The sequence below is a fragment of the Strongylocentrotus purpuratus genome, unplaced genomic scaffold (genome assembly GCF_000002235.5).
Source record: "Strongylocentrotus purpuratus isolate Spur 01 unplaced genomic scaffold, Spur_5.0 spur5_scaffold_5, whole genome shotgun sequence".
In the NCBI taxonomy this organism is placed as follows: Eukaryota; Metazoa; Echinodermata; class Echinoidea; order Camarodonta; family Strongylocentrotidae; genus Strongylocentrotus; species Strongylocentrotus purpuratus.
The window spans coordinates 38,723,300-38,744,072 of record NW_022145611.1 but is presented as its reverse complement, the minus strand read 5'-3'; the positions used below and the strand labels follow the sequence as shown (position 1 = coordinate 38,744,072).

The window sequence follows — 20,773 nt, the reverse complement described above, 5'->3', positions numbered from 1 at the left end:
AATAAGCATTAATTGATAACATGAACATTTCACTGGCTCAATCTACGGAGGAACATTTTCTTTTTACAATTCACAAATCATTTGATATGATTATGAATTTAAAAGCGATTTTCTTTCCGAAACTGACTTATTTCCTTTGATCTTAACTATCCATAAATTAAGTCAAAGACTAATTGTATCATTTTCACACTTCCCACTATTTTAGGCCTACCCTTGTTCTCTTCTTTATTAACACAAAATATTTTAAACGATCCTTGACCCCTTTCCCTAGATCGTCGTCCTCACGTCACGTGACCTGCGCCATGTTTATTTTCAGCGAAATGACGGAACTCAGGAACAAGTGCTGAAAACACTGAAATGGATGTTCGCTTGTCTGCAGTGGTTGTTTCTGCATTTTGCCGCACCCTGATCGTGGAAATGGAGTGCTAGTAGGCAGAATATTTGTTGGAATAACCTTAACATACATTAGAACCTCTGCATAAACTGAAAATCAGAGAAACATGGGCGAAGAGCTACCGCCGCTGCCGCCGATGACCCGACCGGGTCTGGTTCACGGAGTATCGTTTGCCGTGCAGATAGGATTTGTGCGAGAAAATTTTCAGATTCCCCCAGAGGGAGGTGATCCTTCCATTCCACTCATAAAAGAAATCGTTACCTCAATGGTTAGACAAAGAGTAAGTCTGTTTAGGGATCAATGAATTTCAAACCTTCCCCATGTGAATTGTAATCATTCTAAAAATAAATTCAAAAGAAGCAGCTTGATCTCAGTCTCAGTCAGAGTCAGACTCAGAGTCAGACGGACTCACAGAGTCAGAGTCAGACTCGGAGTGGGAGTCTGATATTAGTTGCAGAAATATTGACATGATTGATAGAGAATGCTGTCTACAGGTAATGTAAAGTGAGCGTGATTGTCTGTGACGTGAGTGTGAGTAGCCTGGATCTAGATCTGGAACATAGCCTTTTCTTCAGTAGGGCTGCACTGCACAAGAGCACCTTGCCAGACATTTCAACCTTGACGTTTTATCCTGACTGATGGATGTCAAGTACCGACGTAGAAGTAGGGATCGTCCGCATAAACGAGGATCATCTTCGTAAATGTGGAGAGATACGTCTGCAAAAATAAGGATCATCTGCATTTCGCTAACAATTCTGATTTAGACTCTACGATCCGTGCGTTCGCGATGCGAGAAACAGATTCCGCAAAAATTTTCTTGATGCAGTTCACATAGACTTTGTACAAAGACTTAAACGTGATGAGCAATAAATATTCGAGGAGACAGACAACCCATAAAAGTAGCCGGTGAACTGGGAGTATTTTATTAGGCAGAATCCATGTTTTGCATTGCATTGTTTTGCAGCGCGAGAACCTGGAACCCGCAGAGTGCCGAAAAAAAAAAGGCTGCAAAAATGCGGACGATCCTTATTTTGATGGACGCATTTTGTCCGCGTTTATTAAGATATCCTTGTTTGTTCGGACGATCCTCGTTCTCGGATTAGTGCCCCTTCTGGTCTCAGAAGAGAAATGCTCCGACAAATCTTGCAAACTACCTTCGGAATTTGCTAGTCGACTCTTCCTTCTAAGTTCTACCCGTACAATAGCCTTATTGATTATGGCCAAGTGATAATGTAAAATATGATATTGATATCACTTCTTAGATCTAGCCTTGACTCATCTGGCACCCATACCCCTGCTTGAAGAGGCAGGTAAACAAAACCTAAAATGCGTCTGAAATCACCCCTTCCAGCACTTGACCAACACTGCATAGCGGCTTCAAAGTTCGCTATTGGAGTCTTCTTTCCTCTCATAAAAAGCACTTTGAAATCGGTCAAGAAATATAAATATGAGAGTTCACGATGTTATTTGCAGCGGAAATGTGAAGACACATGGTAAACACATAAACGTTTTAAGGTTGCCAATTTGATACTTTCAATAATAGCGATTAGTATAAACAGGTGCTTGTAGTTGTAGGGAGTTTGCTAAATTCTGCTAAATTCAGCACACTAAACTGTGTACTACAACTAGACTAAACTTAACAATATACATGTACTTGTAGTGTAAACGACGCAGAGAACGACTCTGCATGCGGACAGGGCTTGTTTTCAGCTAGCGCTAGCGTGTCATTTGTTCTTCAAAAACTGAAATCTGGGGATACCCTCTAACAAACCAGCATGTAAAAGTATATCCAAACATTGATTTTACCAAGGTAAAATAATACACTAGTGCTAGGTCTATCCCTGGCTCAATACTAGCAAGGTCCACATTCAACGACACTGTGCAATTAACTCACTTTTTTTTTTACTAGTAATTGGCAGAACAATACGTAACATGCTTTTTTCAGATATACCGAAATTGTACATGATTATGTTCAAACTTCAAACCACTTAAAGTGGTTTGTAGTTTGATTTTTTAATTTGTGACAAGAATTTTTTTCTTTCCTGGCAGACAAAAAAAAATCTCCAGTCCTGGATATCAGGTGATGATAACCTAGTCAGACTGGGTGCAGGGAAAAATAATTTTTTCAGGGCATTTTTAAGTTATGAAATCTGGGCTATGTGTGAGAGGTGTGTTGGAAACATACTGTAGGTGTCATACTGTAGAAGAGATGTACAGCATTTTCTCTTCTAGGGCATCTTCCAGGCTATCTTCCAGGCTACATGTACAGTGTAAGTGTGAGTGACACTTACACTTGACTTGACAAGAAGAAAAGAGGGAATAAGAGAGGGCGAGATTGTGGATGTGACTGATGATAATACTTGAATATAAGTACCGTATAGTAATGAAGCGAAAGTCATAGTCATAGTCTTCGAGTCTAGTCTAACTTTGTGTTCACCTTTGTGGGTCCATAGCCTATATCCACTCTGCAGATATGTGCAATGCGACATGTACATATACAATGCACCAAACTTCTGAGGTGACTGAGCAATGAGAATAGCATTGAGGTTTGCCCCTAGTAAAATTTGTATATTTTTTGTTGTATTATCATTAGTTTGAAATCCTGTTGAGATTTGCTTTAGTCAGCTGCAAACTCAAGGGTTGCATTCATTTGTTCGTAATATGCGATGGTACATTACGTCGGTGCAATCTACCCATGAATCGCGATCAACAGGGTTGCCAGTTTTCAGACAATAGCCTTGGCAAGTTATTTTCAGACCATAGTTTAGGCTTTTTTGTGTACAAAATAGCTCATTCTAGGTGATTTTCAGGCCCTCTGATCAATTCTAACATGTAAGCGCATACACTGTATTTTTAATTAAAAAATTACAATAATTTGACAACTGGCCCATCGATACCATCAATATCATCATCACTGGATTCAGACGATGAAGACTGCAGATCCAAGTTTCACTGTCTGGCCTAATTTCACCCATTTGATGGATAATAAATAATTAAAATTGATGATAATAAGGCTGCTATCGATCGCCTGTTGAGTGTCTGATTCATTGTGGTCTTGCATTTTTAGGGAAAAATTATGACACATTTCACTTTCTTAGGATCATTTATGAGCTTTCATCTGACATGCAATGTCTATTTGTATCAATGTCTTGTCTACTTTAAAGCAAATGTAAGAACCAGTGACCTTCTTTATCTATCTTTGCAATCATATTAGAGGCGTTTAATAGTGCCCTGAACAGCATCGAATGAAATAAGATTCCGTTTACAGTACATGATATATGTACAGTACATGCCACCATACATGTATACATTTCCAACAGTTATTTGTATTTTTGATTTGTGTGCATGTCTAGGAAAAGAAGGTACAGGTATGTGACTCTGTGTATCCCTTTGTTATAAATACACTGTAGCAAGTTGAGCAACATGACACATTGTAAGGGCTTACCGGTAGTTAGAATCATTCAGGTGGTCGCGTTACACAACCTTTTGTAAGCCCTGTAGGCTGTATTGTATGCAAAACAAGTATTAAAATTGCTGGTTTTAAGCAATTTCAGTTAAATCCATGAAATGTTGTCTTGAATCTTGAATTACAGTATATTGTAAATGAAATGGGTCTTGCTGAGCTGATTTTGTCAGATATTTTGGGCTCTTTGAAAATACCAGGATTAGGGTTACTATTGCATGAATAAAAGCTTCTTTTTTCACAGTCTGAGATGTATCTTCAAGATTTTACTCTTAAAGAGGTCTGTACTCAAAAGGAAGAAGAAGAAGAAGAATATCATAGTATTTTTTGTCCTTGGACATGGTGTAGCAATTAGTAAGACTGTAGCTTAACCGCTTTGCATTGACTAGATTATACGATAGTAATGATTAAAAAACTATTTCTATTCATTTAGTGTACTACTCGATTCTTTAGTTAAATCCTGAATTTAAAGTTTACACTGCAAAAATTCTGAATTACCTATATTTCAAATTACAGCATGATGGCATTCATTTTTGGGGATGTACATGTACTGTACATGTTAATTCATGCTCAGCATTGTCCTAATTGTTATCCTACTTACTGCGAACGGGTGATCACGCAAATTGATCAACAGATTTTTGTTTTCAGCATTAAATTTTGCAAGTGTAAATATGAGGTCAAATGGCTTACATGTATGATGTGATTATTTAAATAGAGCAGCAAGTTATTATGTATCCAATTTTTCTGATTAGATTTATGCATTTTTTAGTTTTTTACAAATATATGCAGGTGTTGAAGTTATTTTGTCCTAAATGATCTGCTTGTAGATGAGAACCATGTACATAGGGTTCAATGTTAGTTTAATCTGTGGTTTTAAGAGTCTCATTATGGAAATATACTACATTATAATATATAGCTTTATGTTCAGGCGGATAAACCTAACTTTTATGGCTGTTGTAATTTCTCTTACAAGTTTATAATGCTTTACCGTTGCGCAAAATTTCCTTTACCATAGTTACAATGTATTTAAACAAACCTAAATAGTTTAACTTTTACTTAACAGGTGCAACCTCTCTCAGTGTGGAATCATAAAAGAGATTAGTTGAATTACTAATCTGTGCTGCACAAAACTGATAAATGACATACATTTTAATGCTCAAATGTTGTCAAAGTGTGTCTGCACTGCTGCTGACAAACATGCACTTGTAGCTTGCTCATGACTCAGTGAATGGAGCTTAGTGGCGTGCAGTCTGCCACTAAACGTTCCTTTCAATCAAATAATTTTTAAATTTATCTTAGAAAATATAACTACTTGTAACTACATGTACAGTACAATGTGCATTGCAAAAACTGTATGATCTCATTTTGTAAAGCTTGCAATACAATGTACCCTGTTTGCACTTGTGCATGACTGCAGTCATTGAAATACATGTACATGTATACACACATGTATGCTTGCTTTAACTTCAAGTTAATTGAAAGTATTGGAAGAGAGAAAATGCAGCCCGAAACTCTGGAAATTAATATGCTGCTCAATTCAATATTGCTCTTGATTTTTAATTTCTACGATACTGTTCTGCCATTATGACCTTTGGTTTTATTATTTTACATCTTGTAACTTTAAATGATAAATACACAGGAATTTCTTCTACCTGTACATGTAATATTCACAGGTGCTAATGTAACATTATAAATGTCTGTGTCTAAATGTACAGTATGTGAAGTGTGAACTAATATTTATAAATGGAGAGATTAGAAACTAATTGGTTATTAATTAATTATATTAATATTTATAAATGTACGTGATCTAGTATTTACAAGTGGAGAGATGACAAATAATTAATATCTCAAGTAGAACACAAAGAGATCACAATTTTTATTTACAAGGCAGAATCAGTTGTAATGAAAGATATACATTTCATCTTTCAAAATTAATGAATGCATATTGTTATGTAGAGTAGGATATTATATTTCATAATTATCATGTTTTCCTATGTCAATACCGTCATCACATTTCAAACAGATTTTAACCCTGCAGATATCATACAGTTGATTTGATGCCTGGTGCTTATAAATACACCTGTATGTATTAATATCAATGATACTCATTTCACATGATTCTACCGTGATGTGCAAAAATTATTAATGTAATTGATGTATTTGATCCAAAACATTGTCAATTGCAGTGGAGATTAAGTCTAGTTGAAACTTGCTTATATTTTGTATAAATTTATATGCTACATTTGAGACAATACTGTATACATGTACCTGTATTGTACATGTATTCATAATGCTCATTCACTGTACCGGGTAGATATACAGTACCGTAATTAACGGTGTACTAACCGCACCTTTTTGCCGCCGAAAGAAATTCAAAGTCGGGGGGGGGGTGCGGTTTATACACGGTACTCCAAAAAAAAAAAAAAATTAAAGTTTTGATTTATGCCCCTCCACCTGGCGCTATGCCTGGCAATGTCTCCCAGCTCAGTAATCGGTGTGTTGACTCACCATTAGGAAACTAGAACAACACTCAAATTTGTCTGTCATCTTGGTTTGAAAGTAATCTTTCTGATAGATTTCAATATGTAGTTGATAATAATAATTCCTCCAATTTTTCTTCTATTATACGGCGTACCACAAGGTTCTATCCTATGTAGGTCCTCTACTGTTTTTTAAGTTGGCAAAAAAAAAGTCTGCATTTTTTTTTTTTTTTAAGGGCGAAAAAGAGGGGTGCAGTTAATACACGAGGGCGGTTTATACAACGTTTATTACGGTATGTACATGTAGGTCAATGTACATGTACATGTACAGTATAAGTACATGTAGGAGCATATTTTTGATAGGCCAGTTTTCTGATGTGCTATTCACATTTATGGATGTGTTTTTTGAAAGGCTCATTCACATATGCTGCAGTACACTGCTGCTTTTAAAAATAAAACATTTTAATGAATGGCAAATTTGCACAGCCAAGGTCCTACTGTACATGCCTATGCACTTTGCTCTATGTTATACATGTAGGATACGGAAATGTGAAGCATAATAATTATGTCGTCATAAAGGATGTTGCCTCTTTAAGAATATTTAGAGACATCCTCAAACTTTTCAGAGGCCTGGCTGACATAGCAACAATCAATGCATGCAAATAGAATGCAAACTGCATACTGACCATTTTTGGCTGTGAAGAGCAAAAGGGTATCTATCACTGAGTTCCCTTTTGGGAGACAAACATTGTACCCATTGTCTTGTGTAACTGATACCCCATTCACAGTGGTTTTGAAATTTGTAGCGGCGTTGTAGCGGAGCGGCGACACCGCCATAACACCGCTACAAATGCATTCACAGTAGAAAAATTATCCCGCTGCAGCAGCGGGATAAATATCATGTACCCATTCACGCTGCAGCGGGTGATTTTTATTACCTCCGTAACAAACACGTGTATGCATGGCTCATGACCCGCGAGTGACCCCGATATGACCGGAAATACTTCAGCGCGGGGTTTTAGGGTAAACATGTCAAGTTGCTTTTTGTATCCTCGATCATATTACTTTTTAAAAAACTAGCATTTTTATTGCTTCCAGTCAGAATATTTTAATTTTTTGAAGTGTGAAATATTTTTATTTGGATAATTATAAATCTACATAATAATAAAATCAATTTGAATCCACTGGTTACTTTATTTCTATTTCACTTTATGTTCCCCATTGCTGGAGAAAAGAGGTCAGTGATAGGTAAGTAAACAAATCACACGTGTTTGTCGCGGTGTTATAGCGGAGAGCCTTCACACTGAGTAAACACCGCGACAGCAGCGGGACTGTCCCGCTGCTGTAGCTAGGCGAGCCTAGCGATAGTTTGTCGCGGCGTTATCGCGAGGCGGTGTTATCCCGCGATAGTTTATAACGGGTCCGAGCCTTCACACTGAAGACAACACCGCGACAGCAGCGGGACAGTCCCGCTGCTGTCGCGGTGTTTGAGGCCACTGTGAATGGGGTGTGAATGTCACAAGCACTTTAGATGGATATTGTGTCATAGCCCCTAAAATTATGTAGTACAGTACATGTACAATTGTACATGTAGAGTTGTGATATGTAAATGGTGTTAATTTGAAGGCAATCTTTTCTCCAAGGACACAAATTTCATAAACAAGTTTGAAGTTCTTCCCATCGCAATTGGTTGTTAAATCTTATTATTTGAAAGTTGTAAGAGACAAAGCAACCAAGTATTATTGTAGATCTACAGCATGTAGCATACCATTTCCCTCGATCAAGGTATTAACTGAAACATTTGCTCTTGCTGTACATTGCACAGGTGTACAGGTTGTACATGTAGGCCCTACATGTAGTACAGTAGGTGAAAGTGGGAGAAACCAAACTAGGTATGTACATGCACACTCACACCTGTATGGATAATTGGAGCTAATTCCCGGTGAATTACCCTATTCATTGGGCGTAACCCATCATTGTTTTTCATGCTGTACATATAGAGAGCATAAGAGAAGGAACCTGGGTGTCTTTGACCTTCTGATGATTGATAGACTTCCACAGTTTGGTCTCCCTTTCTTTTCTCAATCTCCAGTGTGGGTACACTTGTACGGAGGCGATTTAATCATGTCATTTCCCACATGTATTACTCACAAGACTGATCCTCTCTTTCTCTCTCACAGTGTTTCATGTACAGTGTACATGTACCTGTACATGTACATATACCGGTCTGTACCTGTACATGAAATGAAATGACAATGTTCATATCTGAATTTTGCTTTTAATGATTTTAACAAGTTTTAACATTTCTAACGATATAATGACTACCGGTAATCATGAAGGTGACAATGATGGTGATGAAGATGATGACATTGATAATGATTTTGATCATTTTTAAAATCAAATCCATTCATATCATGACCCAAAATATCAAATTACATGGTTTTGTCATTTTTACTTCAGATAGACAAATACTCTGTACAAAGCTTTTAACATTGTCCCATCATTTAGCTAAAAAATATTTTTCATTTTTAAAAGATGATTTGACCGGATTTTTTACGTCCAAAGAAAACAGTTCCACACTATTTATTTTTATAATAGTGTGTTATATGAGATTTCCAAAATTTCCAGGGTTTGCTTTTTGTAGGATATTAAAGCTTGAAGATACACATGTAGGGAGGTTAAATTTCATACAAGGAAATGCAATTTACATGGCAATCAATGCTGGTTACTTACTTTTACAAGCATTGTTCACACACACCCACACATGCTTGTACTGAAGAGGTTTATTCATGATGAAGAGCTGTAATGTTGTTTATAATACTGAAACAAAATGTAACATACAGTATATATTTGTGGGTGGAAATTTGAGATAACTATTTTTTCTATTTGTCAAATTAAAGCCTTGTTTTAATATTTTTAATAATTAAAAAACATGAATCCCTTTACTTTTCAAACTCTATTTCTCAACAAGACAAGTTGATATATTACTTTTCAGTTTGAATTTGTCTTTTTTTTTCATTGGTGGGATCAAAAGTTTATGTAGTCAGAATAGACTTGCCATTAGGTTCTCAAAAAAGAGTAATAATCATTTTTTGCAGAATATACAAAGCGTATTGAAACTAAGGGAGGACTTTGTTATAATTATGAATTTATGATAGATTTAAAGTCGCTTGATAGTACATTGAATGATAGCAGAACCTACTGTAGGCCCAATATGTACAGTATACATTTGAACATGTAAAAACACTTCTGCTTTCCTTCCTAATTAGAGGCTTTATCAATAGGGGCCCATTATTAAATGAATTAATTCTTACCAGCGGGACTACCTTCAATGTAAAACAATTGGGCTAGGGTTGGCTGGCAAACTGTCCTTAACATGCTAATTGATTACAGGCACATTTGCTGATGGTAAGGGTGAATAATTCATGATTGGTGTGGTGTATACACACTGTCAGTATGAGCTAGGCACTCTTGAGTGTGACAAAGGATGCAATATAGGCATGGTTGATATGTTTTAAGACAGAAGCCACAGTTCTTTTCAATCAATTTCATAATATGAATGATGAAGGAAGATTTGAATTGTGAAGGTGTTTCTTTCTTACATTTGTACATGTAGGTGGCAAACTTTAGGCTTTGTGTATTTTATGTTACATCACACTTGCTTGTGGCTTGTAATATTTTTCCTGTAGTAATTTTGTACTTTTGTACAAGTTGTACAAATACGTACATGTACAGTACAGTATCATGTATAACATGCAAGTGTGCATGATGCCAGAATAAACTAGACTATTAAATTTTTTTTTTTAAATAATCTAGTGCCAACTCATTAGTCATTATCATATTTTAGCTTCTTTAAAACCTCTATGTACAAACCAAACCCACAGAAGCTATTTTTACTCTGTGAACATGGGTATGTATCATGCCTTTAAAGTGATAATGTAAAATGATAAGTAAAATGAAGTAAACCAAGAAAGATTTAGTGTCAATGCATACAAGTTATGCCAATTCTACTCATTTTCTGGAGCTCGCGGCACTGGAGTTCTGTTAAATTACAAACTTTGTATGCATAAAACCTTTAAGGTTCAGATAATATGCAAAAGTATCAAGCTATGAAGTGATTGAATAGCAACTTATATGACTGAATATTTGCTTTTTGTGAAGTTTCTTGCCTATTAAGTGGCTGACGTTTACACTTCATGGAATTTAGTATCGCAAAATAGTTAGACCAAATTATCAGTCACCTCCGTCTGCACTGTACATGTACAATGTACATGAATATATGTTGTACAGTATAAAGGCATTGTAAAGTATTAGCTTTCTCTATGTTTTTCTGAAGTACTGTAAGAACAAAAACACAATTTCAGTATTATTGTGAATTACTGGAGAGTTTGATTCAATCGTTCTTGAATCTTGATTGCCATTTCATTTGCTCAAAGTGACTACCGTACTTGTGCACTGCCAATTTTTGAAGACCTTACCCTTTTTCTTACATTTTTGTCAGGGATTGCTGTTAGTGATAAAGGTGTGCTGCTACTACAAAGAAATGACAACTGTAATTTACAAAAGTAGTTCAAAATTTTCATAAATCATGTCATTGCACATTTGCAGACATTGGAATGTAACCACTGTACATGAACCAGCTCAATTTTGTTTAATGATTGGAGGCAAGGGAATGCTATGCACAATATCATTTAGATATTTAGAAGGCCTCATTCTAATTTGGCTCTCATCACAAAATTTTCGTTATCTTTTATATAAAAATAATTTGATTAAACATTTTGCAAAATGGGGTACAGTAAAATACAGTATATACAGTACATGTACTGCTCTTGTCATTCATATTAGCCTGATGCTGTAGATCAGTGTTGTATTACTCATCATGAAGTCAGAACATGAGGCTAGCACAGAGATTGCTGCTATGACAGCTCATGGATTAGAGTTTAACAGGTTTACATGATATGTTTTTAACATCGCATCACTGCGCATGTACATGTATCACACAGCATGTCCACACACAAAACAATTTATCCCGAAACTCTATAATGAAACGTCGTATAAAGAATCATCGTATAAATAATCATCGTATAAATTTCAGAGTGTCCACACACAAGAAACGTCGTATAAATAATCATCGTATAAATTCCAGGATGTCCACACACAGAAGAAAGTAATCCTGCAACTCTACAGCGAAATGTCGTATAGGTGCGCAGTTTGCTAAGTCGGTCATGAAATGGAAGAAAAATTAGAGGTCAGGTCTCCTTTCGCGCGAGGTCACGTTAAGCCCCGCCCAGTTAATTACACTAGTTACACTAGTTACGTCCACACACAACACCTTCCGTGATTAGGCGTGATTCTTTATTGAGTTCTAGTTCGAAACGATGCCCAAACCTGCGTTTCGTTATACGACGTATCTTTAGTGAACGTCCACTCTCACAATTTCATTGTATAACTATTGCGAAATGGTATAGCTAATCATGCCTGATCACGGAAAATGTTGTGTGTGGACAGGGGGACAGTGTACTCACTGTTATGTCCCTATTTTACAGTGTACACACGTATGTACAAGCAACTTTTGTTGAAAAGAAATTGTAGTGACCAATTCTTGAATATCAGATAATGCCAGTAATTTGAAAGCCAAGTTTGCATTTCTTTTCAGCCCCTTTATAAATAGCTACCGGTAGATATTTTATAATCCTCCTCCCCCCCCCCCCCCCCCACTGTTATGTATAAAATTTCATTTGTTTGTAGGTCTATCTTTGCAATGTACATAGCCTGTTGGCCAACCTCGGAAACATGCTACTCACATGTAGGCCACCAGACCTTAATGAGTAGAAATGAAGAAATAGCAGTGACAAATTAATGTTTTTACAAGTGGAATGATATTAATTGAACAACAGAATCACACTGAAAATAGGCTAAAACTACTGTTTTGAAGGGGCAACCAAAATTGACCTCTGCCTCTGGCTGTTAAAATTTTGTAGCCCAACAGAAATAGTTTTAGTTGATTTGAAGCCTTGGTACATGATAATATATTTTGATCTGAAATTTCAACATTCCAAAAATTGTTAAAAACATCCCAGTAATTATACTAAATTATAGTGCAGACCAATGTTGTATGAGACCTCTTCAAGATAATCAGGACGCAACATGAATTTTTCAATCTCTGATTAACTTCTAGTAAATGAACAATACAGTACATATACATGTATGTACATGTATGTAATCATCAAATGTTAAAGTCAAGCTATTCATTATTATATTTGCTTTACATTTGTAGGTTCATGTATTGTGCATGAGCCATAAAAATGTGAAAGAATTTCACATGAATGAGATTGGATTATTGAAAGTACTGTATGATGACATGAAAACGCTGCATGGGCTAACCATGGGCTAACCATGGGCTAACAGTCACAGGAAAGACATTGATTACATAAGAGTGTCTGTAAGTGGGAAAGGGCTCTTCCTGCTCACTAACCTGCAAATTCAGTGTACATGTACATGTACATGTTGTTATGGTCACACATTAGAGAGGTGTAGATTTGTAGATTTTCTACGGTTATACATTAGAAATACATCCTGTAATCTACATGCAAGACAGCCCCTGCATGTACAGCTCTACTGTTTCAAGGGACCAAAATGCTCAGACCCTTCACCCAAATATCACTTATGATCCCCCACAAACATGTATGAATGTATACTGGTACATTACATGTATACACGTATGTACACTGAAAATAACATAGATGTATTTACACAAGTGCAGAGCACTATATTTACACTGTATGTATTATAGTTTGATAGGCCTACCGGTACATTTTGATTCACAAATTTCTAGTCTGTGATACGATTCTCTGCGTTGGCTGCGTAGGCTGTGCTCATGATACAGGCTGCTGATAACTTCCTCTGGCAGTGCCTGGGAATGCTGCTCATTGCAGAACTAGCTGGAAGGCATCAAGGGATTTCAAAAATTGGAAAGTCGTAAAAGTATAATACATGTAGTCACATTTGTATTTAGCGCTTAATCACTCTATATAACTTTACATTTTTAATTATTATTAACCCAGTCATTAGATTCAATTGCTAATTCGCACATGATAAGTGCACATGCTCCAATGCCTCGGGGAGTATTCCGGCCAGGCGCCATTTTACAAGGGCACACATGCCAATCCAACCACTTTATCATTATCATTCCCATCCTACCGGGTATACCCATTGAACACCTGAGTGGAGTGTGGCAAATGTAGATTAATGTCTTGTCAAAAGACAATAGTGCTGCAGTGGGACTTGAACCGCGAATCATGCGATCTGCAGTCCAGCAACTTATCCACTAGACCATGACACCTCTCATATAATAATAGCTTAACTATATTATGTCTATCTTGCTAGAAATGCTAAAAAAATGATGATGATGCTGAAAATGATAGCATTTACGTATATGTTCTTAAGAACTTCTTATTTATATTGATGTATTTGCCTGGCTATTTATTAGTAATGATCATGTTGGCTACCGCTTTGTTGAATGGAATTTTATTTATCTTTTCACTTCTTGAAATAATTTTACCTTATCACTCATAATCGTTAAATATATACTAGTTACTAATTGTGTTACATTCGGACATAATACTACCAGTAATTACAGTAATTTTTTTTATTTTTTATTTTCAGTGTGGACCAGCCTAAATTTACTAGGTCTGTCTTCATACTATGATTATTTTAGAGAGGGAATATTGAGTAAAAACCTGAGCAATGGATACACTTTAAATGAATTTTCTTTGTTTTGATCTTGCAGTTTCCAGAGCATGATTTTTATGGAGTATATGACAAGCTTCTGCTGTTCAAGCACAACCCAGGTACAAGCTACTCTCTCACACCCGTAACATCAGTTAGCGATGTGACGGAGGGTGCCCTTATTGAGGCTGTGTTATCCGGTAAGAAAACACATTCTCATCTTCACTCATTTCAGTAATGAACAAATTGCATGAGTGCTCAACTTTTCACTTTGAACTTTTTAAATGTGCCTCTCATTAGAAAATTATCATATTAATTTGTTTGTTGTGAGCCATTGTGAAAGTTGTTAGTTTAAAGTCTGCAACAGTTCACTCAGTGATATTTTGCTAACACTAACATGGTACTTTGACAGTCATAAAATTTAATTAATAGACCATAGTTTAGGAGATAACAGAACATTTGCATCAGCTGCCAGTGAACATGTTGTCTGTATTTTAGAAATATTTAAATTGACTGTTACTTCTTTCATAACACTTGTTTTAACAGTAACTACATCGTATGTATATTAAAGATATTAATATCTTTTTTATTATAGTATTATATTAAAATGTTCTTTAAATTAGGAATACTATATAAAATACATAACTTCCTTTGATACACGTACATGTAGGTTGATAAAAAAAATTCTCAAGTCCTGATTTATTCATATTATTTTTATTTTTGATATTAAACTCATTAAATGAGTTTATTTAAAAAGCCTTTATACATTCATGCAATGGGAACAATGCAAAGTGCCAGTGTGAAAGTACATCTATTGGCATTGCATGAATACCGGAGCATGAAGTGGAGCATGATATCTTTATTTTCACAACTTGCTATTGCTCTATTGCAATAGCAAATTTATACATGTAACCTAAATACTGGGCTTTATGAATACCTTTTATATGTAAATCACACGTACCTTGCGATACATGTACATGTTAAAGGGGAAGTTAACCCTTAAAAATGGCTGTGATGAGCTTATACTAAAGCGTGGCGTCCGTTTTCCAGCATCCAGCGTCTTTCGTCAGTCCACAAATTCAAAATGCTTCTTCTTTTTCATTTCGATTCTGTTTGCTATATATGATAGGATGATGGCTAGGTAGGAATTTGAAACTTCAACACAGAATTGTGAATTCTTTATTTATGCAAATTTATTTAAAATGACAAAAAATGCTTCTTCTCCATCTTTTATAGACCAATTAAATTTTTCTTTTGGTTTCATCTTGTACGTGAGATTCTGAAAATTCTGAACAGAATTTGAAATTTACCTCAAATGTTACTTATGATTTATGCAAATGTATTCCCCCCCCCCAAAAAAAAAATATAGAAAACGTTTGTTTGAGCTAGGTTTGAGATACGGTACACAGAATGTTGAACTGTTGCATAATTAATTCTAATTTATGCAAATTTATTCATTTGTTTTTAAATAAATTCCAAAAATGTTTCTTCTACACTGTACAATGTACTTCATATTTTGATTTATTTGTTTTATCTGGTACATCTAAATCAGATACACAGACCATTTACACAGAATGTCATTTTTTTGCCTCAAAAATATATGAGTATAATTTATGCAAATATATTCGAAACAAAAAATCCTTCTTGTCCTTTGTTTATTACCCCACCCCCCCCCAAAAAAAAGTTTTTCTTTCACCTTTCCCAACCAATTTAGTAGAGAAATGAAATTGTGACGATTGTTTGAGCTGGATGCCGGATGGATGAGCCCTACTTCATTGAGGTTCTGGTTTAATATGTTATGCAATTGGGATTTGCTAATGGTATCGACTGGTTACACCAGCAGTCCCAAAGAGGTCATTCAAATTGCTTACTTCAGCTCAGATAATTTTATGAATCACTTATCCATTGAAAAAAACACTTTCTAACTCAGCGACCATTGCATGACAGTAATGTAACTAGATTTAAAATCAAACCTGACCCTCACAGAAAAAAAAAGGAAAATAATATCTACATGTACAAGTAACCCTGTAAGTTGGGGCTTTGATCGGATCGGAAGATCAGAGCAACATCGTCGCACCTGTGATCGTAATTGGTAAAAATAATCTGCGAAAAAAATTGGCAGATTTTTTTATTTTATTTAAAAAAAAAAATTTAATGCGAAAATTTTCAAGTTCTTGGCTATCAAATGCTTATAAAAATTTCATAGCTGGGATTATTTTGTCATTTGGAGTTATTGTAGACCATGTTTGTTGATATTTAGTGCCTTTTCATGACTTTGAAATTAATAATATTGTTCTAAGTGAAGAGGCAAAACATGCAGGCCGCCATCTTGAATTATAATGTAGGCAATCATTTGTATTGATCGCGATCAGAAATTATTATCCGATCACACCTGATTGGCTCAAGATCGGCCCCCGATCCGATGATCGGTTACAGACCTACATGTATGTACAAGTACATGTACATGTCATGTACATACACTGTAGGCTGCCATACTCCTTGACTTGTGTTTAGAAATAAGGATTAATACTTGTATTTTATTTATTTAAATTTATTAAATAAATACATAAAATCAGTTTTGCAGATGATGATTTTATTCATTATTTGTCTTATATCTTTTATAAGTATGAAGTTTAGCAATGACTGCATGAACTTACTTCAATCGTAGTGATATCCTTGTACATATAATGCATTTCATTTAGTTTTTAAATCAAGTTTATAGTGACTGTTTTATATTTGTATTCAATATGATTTTCCAATATGTATGAAAAGGTTTTTGTTCTTTGCATGTCTTTTATGGTATTGCTAGAGATTTGTTTGGTTTTATAATTTTTTTCTACATGTACATGAAGAAAATGTACATGATTTAACATTTGGCAAAATCTTAGTTAAAAGTATAGAGGCACAATCAAATATGCACTTTATGCTACATATAAGACAATCAGAAAAAATTAGTGAAAATCACTTTTTTGATAATTACAAGTTTATGGTACATTTTGGTTGCCAGTCAATTTCGTATGTGAAGTGTGAAAATTCCAAGGGATTAAAAGACATTCTTAGTTTTTAAAATGGTAATTTGAAGAGAGCAATTTTCTTCATTGCTACACATTTTAACTTTTGACTAACCAAATTTTACATCACCTGTACTTTTTATTACCAAGGTATGATAATGTATGTACATTATAGGCCTACATGCAATTCAAACTTTCATTAAAACTAGAAGAGGAAAGTGTGGTAATGATTTTAACAGGAAATTAAAGTCTTAGGAACAAGAACACTTTCTGAATTGACTTGACCAGTACATGTCCACATACATGTATATGAGGTGGTCTCATAAATGCAAAATTACACCTACAGTACATGTATTTGTGGCATGATTTTGTATCATATTTTTTTTTAATTGCATGCTCCTTTTTTATTTATGCCATAATGTACATGTACATTCCTTTCAATATTCCTTCAAGTATATGGTTATGTGCATGGAGATCTCGCTATTTCACAGAAGTTACCATTTCCTGTTGTTCTTTAGCTGGCAATTCTACAAAAGTTGTACATTGTTATTACACTTCCTATTTGAAAAAGCGAGTTAAAATACCCACTTTCGAAAATTAATTCTTTTTTACCTACCTACAGTGTACATAAATAATATTTTCCTACTTTGAGGAAAGTGCAAACATGGGATATGGACTTCAGGAAAGCAGTTTCTTTGAGTGGTAGTGGTACATTTTTGTTAATGATAAATATTTTCATTGCATGTCCCTGTAATGCATGGTTTATCCTGCACCCTGACCCTGTCATGTTTAATTTGAAGAGCTACTTTCCCTGTTTGCATGTTGTTTGTTGACTTTAATCTGATTGTGTAAACATGTATATGAAAATTGTTGTCAACCTCTGCCTCCTTTTCCTCCTTCCATTCTCCCTGTCCACCTCCTCCTCCTCCTCCTCCTCATCCTCCATGTTTGTCAATGTGTGCCCTTCATTGATTGTCTTGACTGCAGATCAGTGGGATGGTAGCCGAATGAATGACCTCGTCAGCCAAAATCCCTCTTCGGGCAAGTACATATACCTAGTCAAAAAATATGACTTTTATTGTAGATTATTAATTTCCTTATTTTTTTCAACCATCATGAATTCAAATGCAGGGCTTCAGTTCTGTTTCTGTAAGTGTAATATGAATAAACTCGTATTTAACCTATGCAGGTCTGATTAAAACTTTCTTGTCACGCAAGCACAATAATGCAAACATTTTATTTTGCTACAATTTATATCGAGACAATTTGTATTTCAGGAGAGATAGTTAAGTATGCAAAATCCTCCTTGCTGTTAATTTTATTAAATATAAGCTCACATATCCATGTACTGGATGCTTCCGTATATATGTGAACAAATTGCATTTACCGGTACATGCTCTCTGCTGTATTTGGTGAGCATTATATTATTAATATTATTAGTTTTCCTCAATTTCTCTCATATTTTTTTGGGTTGGATAGAATTATTAAATTTTGCTCTTTCTTTGGTATCTTGAAACTGGAAAACTGAGAGTAATGAGTTCTTGGATCACAGTACATTAGTTGTACATAATATAATATCTAATGAAATATGAAGGGGGGATACGAAACTTGTACTGTTTGGGGGATTAATTTGATTGTCTTTTATTTCCCATTCTTTCCTTGTTGCATGCTTATCAAATTCTCACTACAAATTACCCTGTCCTTTGCAGTCATTTTGATATTAACCATCAAAGCTGCCCCAAATTGTAATGCTACATTCCCTCACACTTTTTAAAACTGATTGTTGTTCGCCCTTTGATAAATGTAGAATGCATTTCTTATTGTAGACCTAATGAAGTGTATTACTGTGTTTTGGATTGTTCTATAAAGTTTCTGTGAATCTGTACTCTTTGTAAAGCGATAGCTTTTGCTTGTTTTTTGTTTTTTTGAATATGAGCTTTACCAGGCAGAAATATTTTGTTGTTGTTGCTATTTTACTTTTAAATTTGGACCCTAGTGTATGAAAAAAACTACTGTTCTCTGTCTGGAGTAGCCATGATTTGTTTTACTAGATAGTAATAGCTTGTCTCTACATGTACATGTAGACATATATATATATATATGTTTAACTTTCATATATCTGTAGTTGTAAAGACATGCACAACACAAATATGTACCCATACTCTTAATAATGATTAGAAAATAGAAATGATTCAAGCTGCTGAGAAGCATGCATGAGTGCTGTTCAACTTTACTACCAAGCATGCCAACAATAAATGTACAATTTGTTAACAAGGGTAAACAAATTGCAGTCCAGATCCCAGAAAATATGTTTTTATCAAGCAAGTGTAAAATATGTGGGCAACAGATTATAGATTTGATATTAATGCTTCCAATTGTTGCTTGTTCTATGAGAAATTTTAAATATTTAACTGATTATTGGAGGACCCTTGCCCACTCTTTATCTTTTATCATAAGGATCTGATCATTGCATTAATTGCTGTGATAAGGGCGATGATACTTCCTATAATATTTACTGGTACTGTAATGTATCTGAGATATTATAATACAGAATTTAAGTGACGTATGAAGTATTTCCTTTGTATTTTGACACTTCTAATTGAAGCCTCTAGTGCAGGATTACACTTAAACAAGTTTTACTGCATTTGTTTTAAACTGCTTGGCACAGTTTACAATAGATAATAGCATATTTTGCTTATTGAGCACCATTTTTTAAGTTTGATTTGCTTTATATACACATATTACATGTATATTGTTTATTTTGCAAACCCACACAATTACTATTTTTTAAAGTGGAATTAATCTTAAACATCAAGAACATGAAAGTGTATTATTAAACTGCCTTTTGTTAATTTTTCAAGCTTTAGTATAATCACTTAAATTAACATCCTAAACAGCTAAATGTAGGAAAGGTACAAGTAGTTTATAGAGCCCCTTTTAAGAATGAATATAAGAAGGTGATAGTTATTTTTCTGTCTGTCTTTCTTTCTTTCCTCTTCACCTCCATAAATACATTGGCCACTACAGCTTCTGCTACAGTTGAAGACCGACAGATCCGGCCTCACACATTATATGTCCACTCCTACAAGAGTCCAACATTCTGTGACTTTTGTGGTCAAATGCTGTTTGGATTAGTGAGACAAGGACTGAAATGTGATGGTGAGTTCAGTACTTTTAAAAAATTTTGTGTGTATTTTACGGGACAAAAGATCACCAGTTAACAAATTGGGAACTTGGTTTATAGTTTATATAGGGATGTTGGGCACGATATGGGCATTGCTATTTTCATGATAACGTACATTTACAGTGTATTGTAATGTACTATTGAAAGTCGTTTAACAATTGAATGTATTCACAATTATTGATGCTTCCTTCCAACACGTGTGTATGTGTGGTGAGGAAGTATTTCATTCACCTGTTATCTTTTGTACTCTAATTGTCAGAACGCTAACTTCACTAAAAAGTTAAATTAAAAGTATTTCCAACTAAAGCTTGATGCATGATACATGTATACATACAAGTTTGTCTGGTACATCACATTATCCAGAAAAGGACTGTGCCTATGTCATGCTAAAACTTAAAAGGCATTACCCCATGCCAAGAATATCTTCATCTCTTGTACACTTTCATAAGGTATATTGAACATCAAAAGGCAGGGATAAATCTCATCTTTCAGCATGCCTACACTTATTCTTTT

At 34.9% G+C, this 20,773-nt stretch overlaps 1 protein-coding gene across 1 annotated transcript in view; it reads left to right on the top strand.

Moving 5' to 3' along the window:
- Positions 1-291: 291 nt before the first annotated feature.
- The window catches only part of LOC115919090 (serine/threonine-protein kinase D3-like), a 43,111-nt gene continuing 22,629 nt past the window's right edge, over positions 292-20,773 (top strand). The window contains exons 1-4 of the mRNA XM_030999559.1: positions 292-674; positions 14,127-14,265; positions 18,064-18,117; positions 20,104-20,235. Coding sequence (XP_030855419.1) covers positions 501-674; positions 14,127-14,265; positions 18,064-18,117; positions 20,104-20,235 — 499 coding nt within the window. The 5' untranslated portion in view covers positions 292-500. The remainder of the gene's footprint in view (positions 675-14,126; positions 14,266-18,063; positions 18,118-20,103; positions 20,236-20,773) is intronic.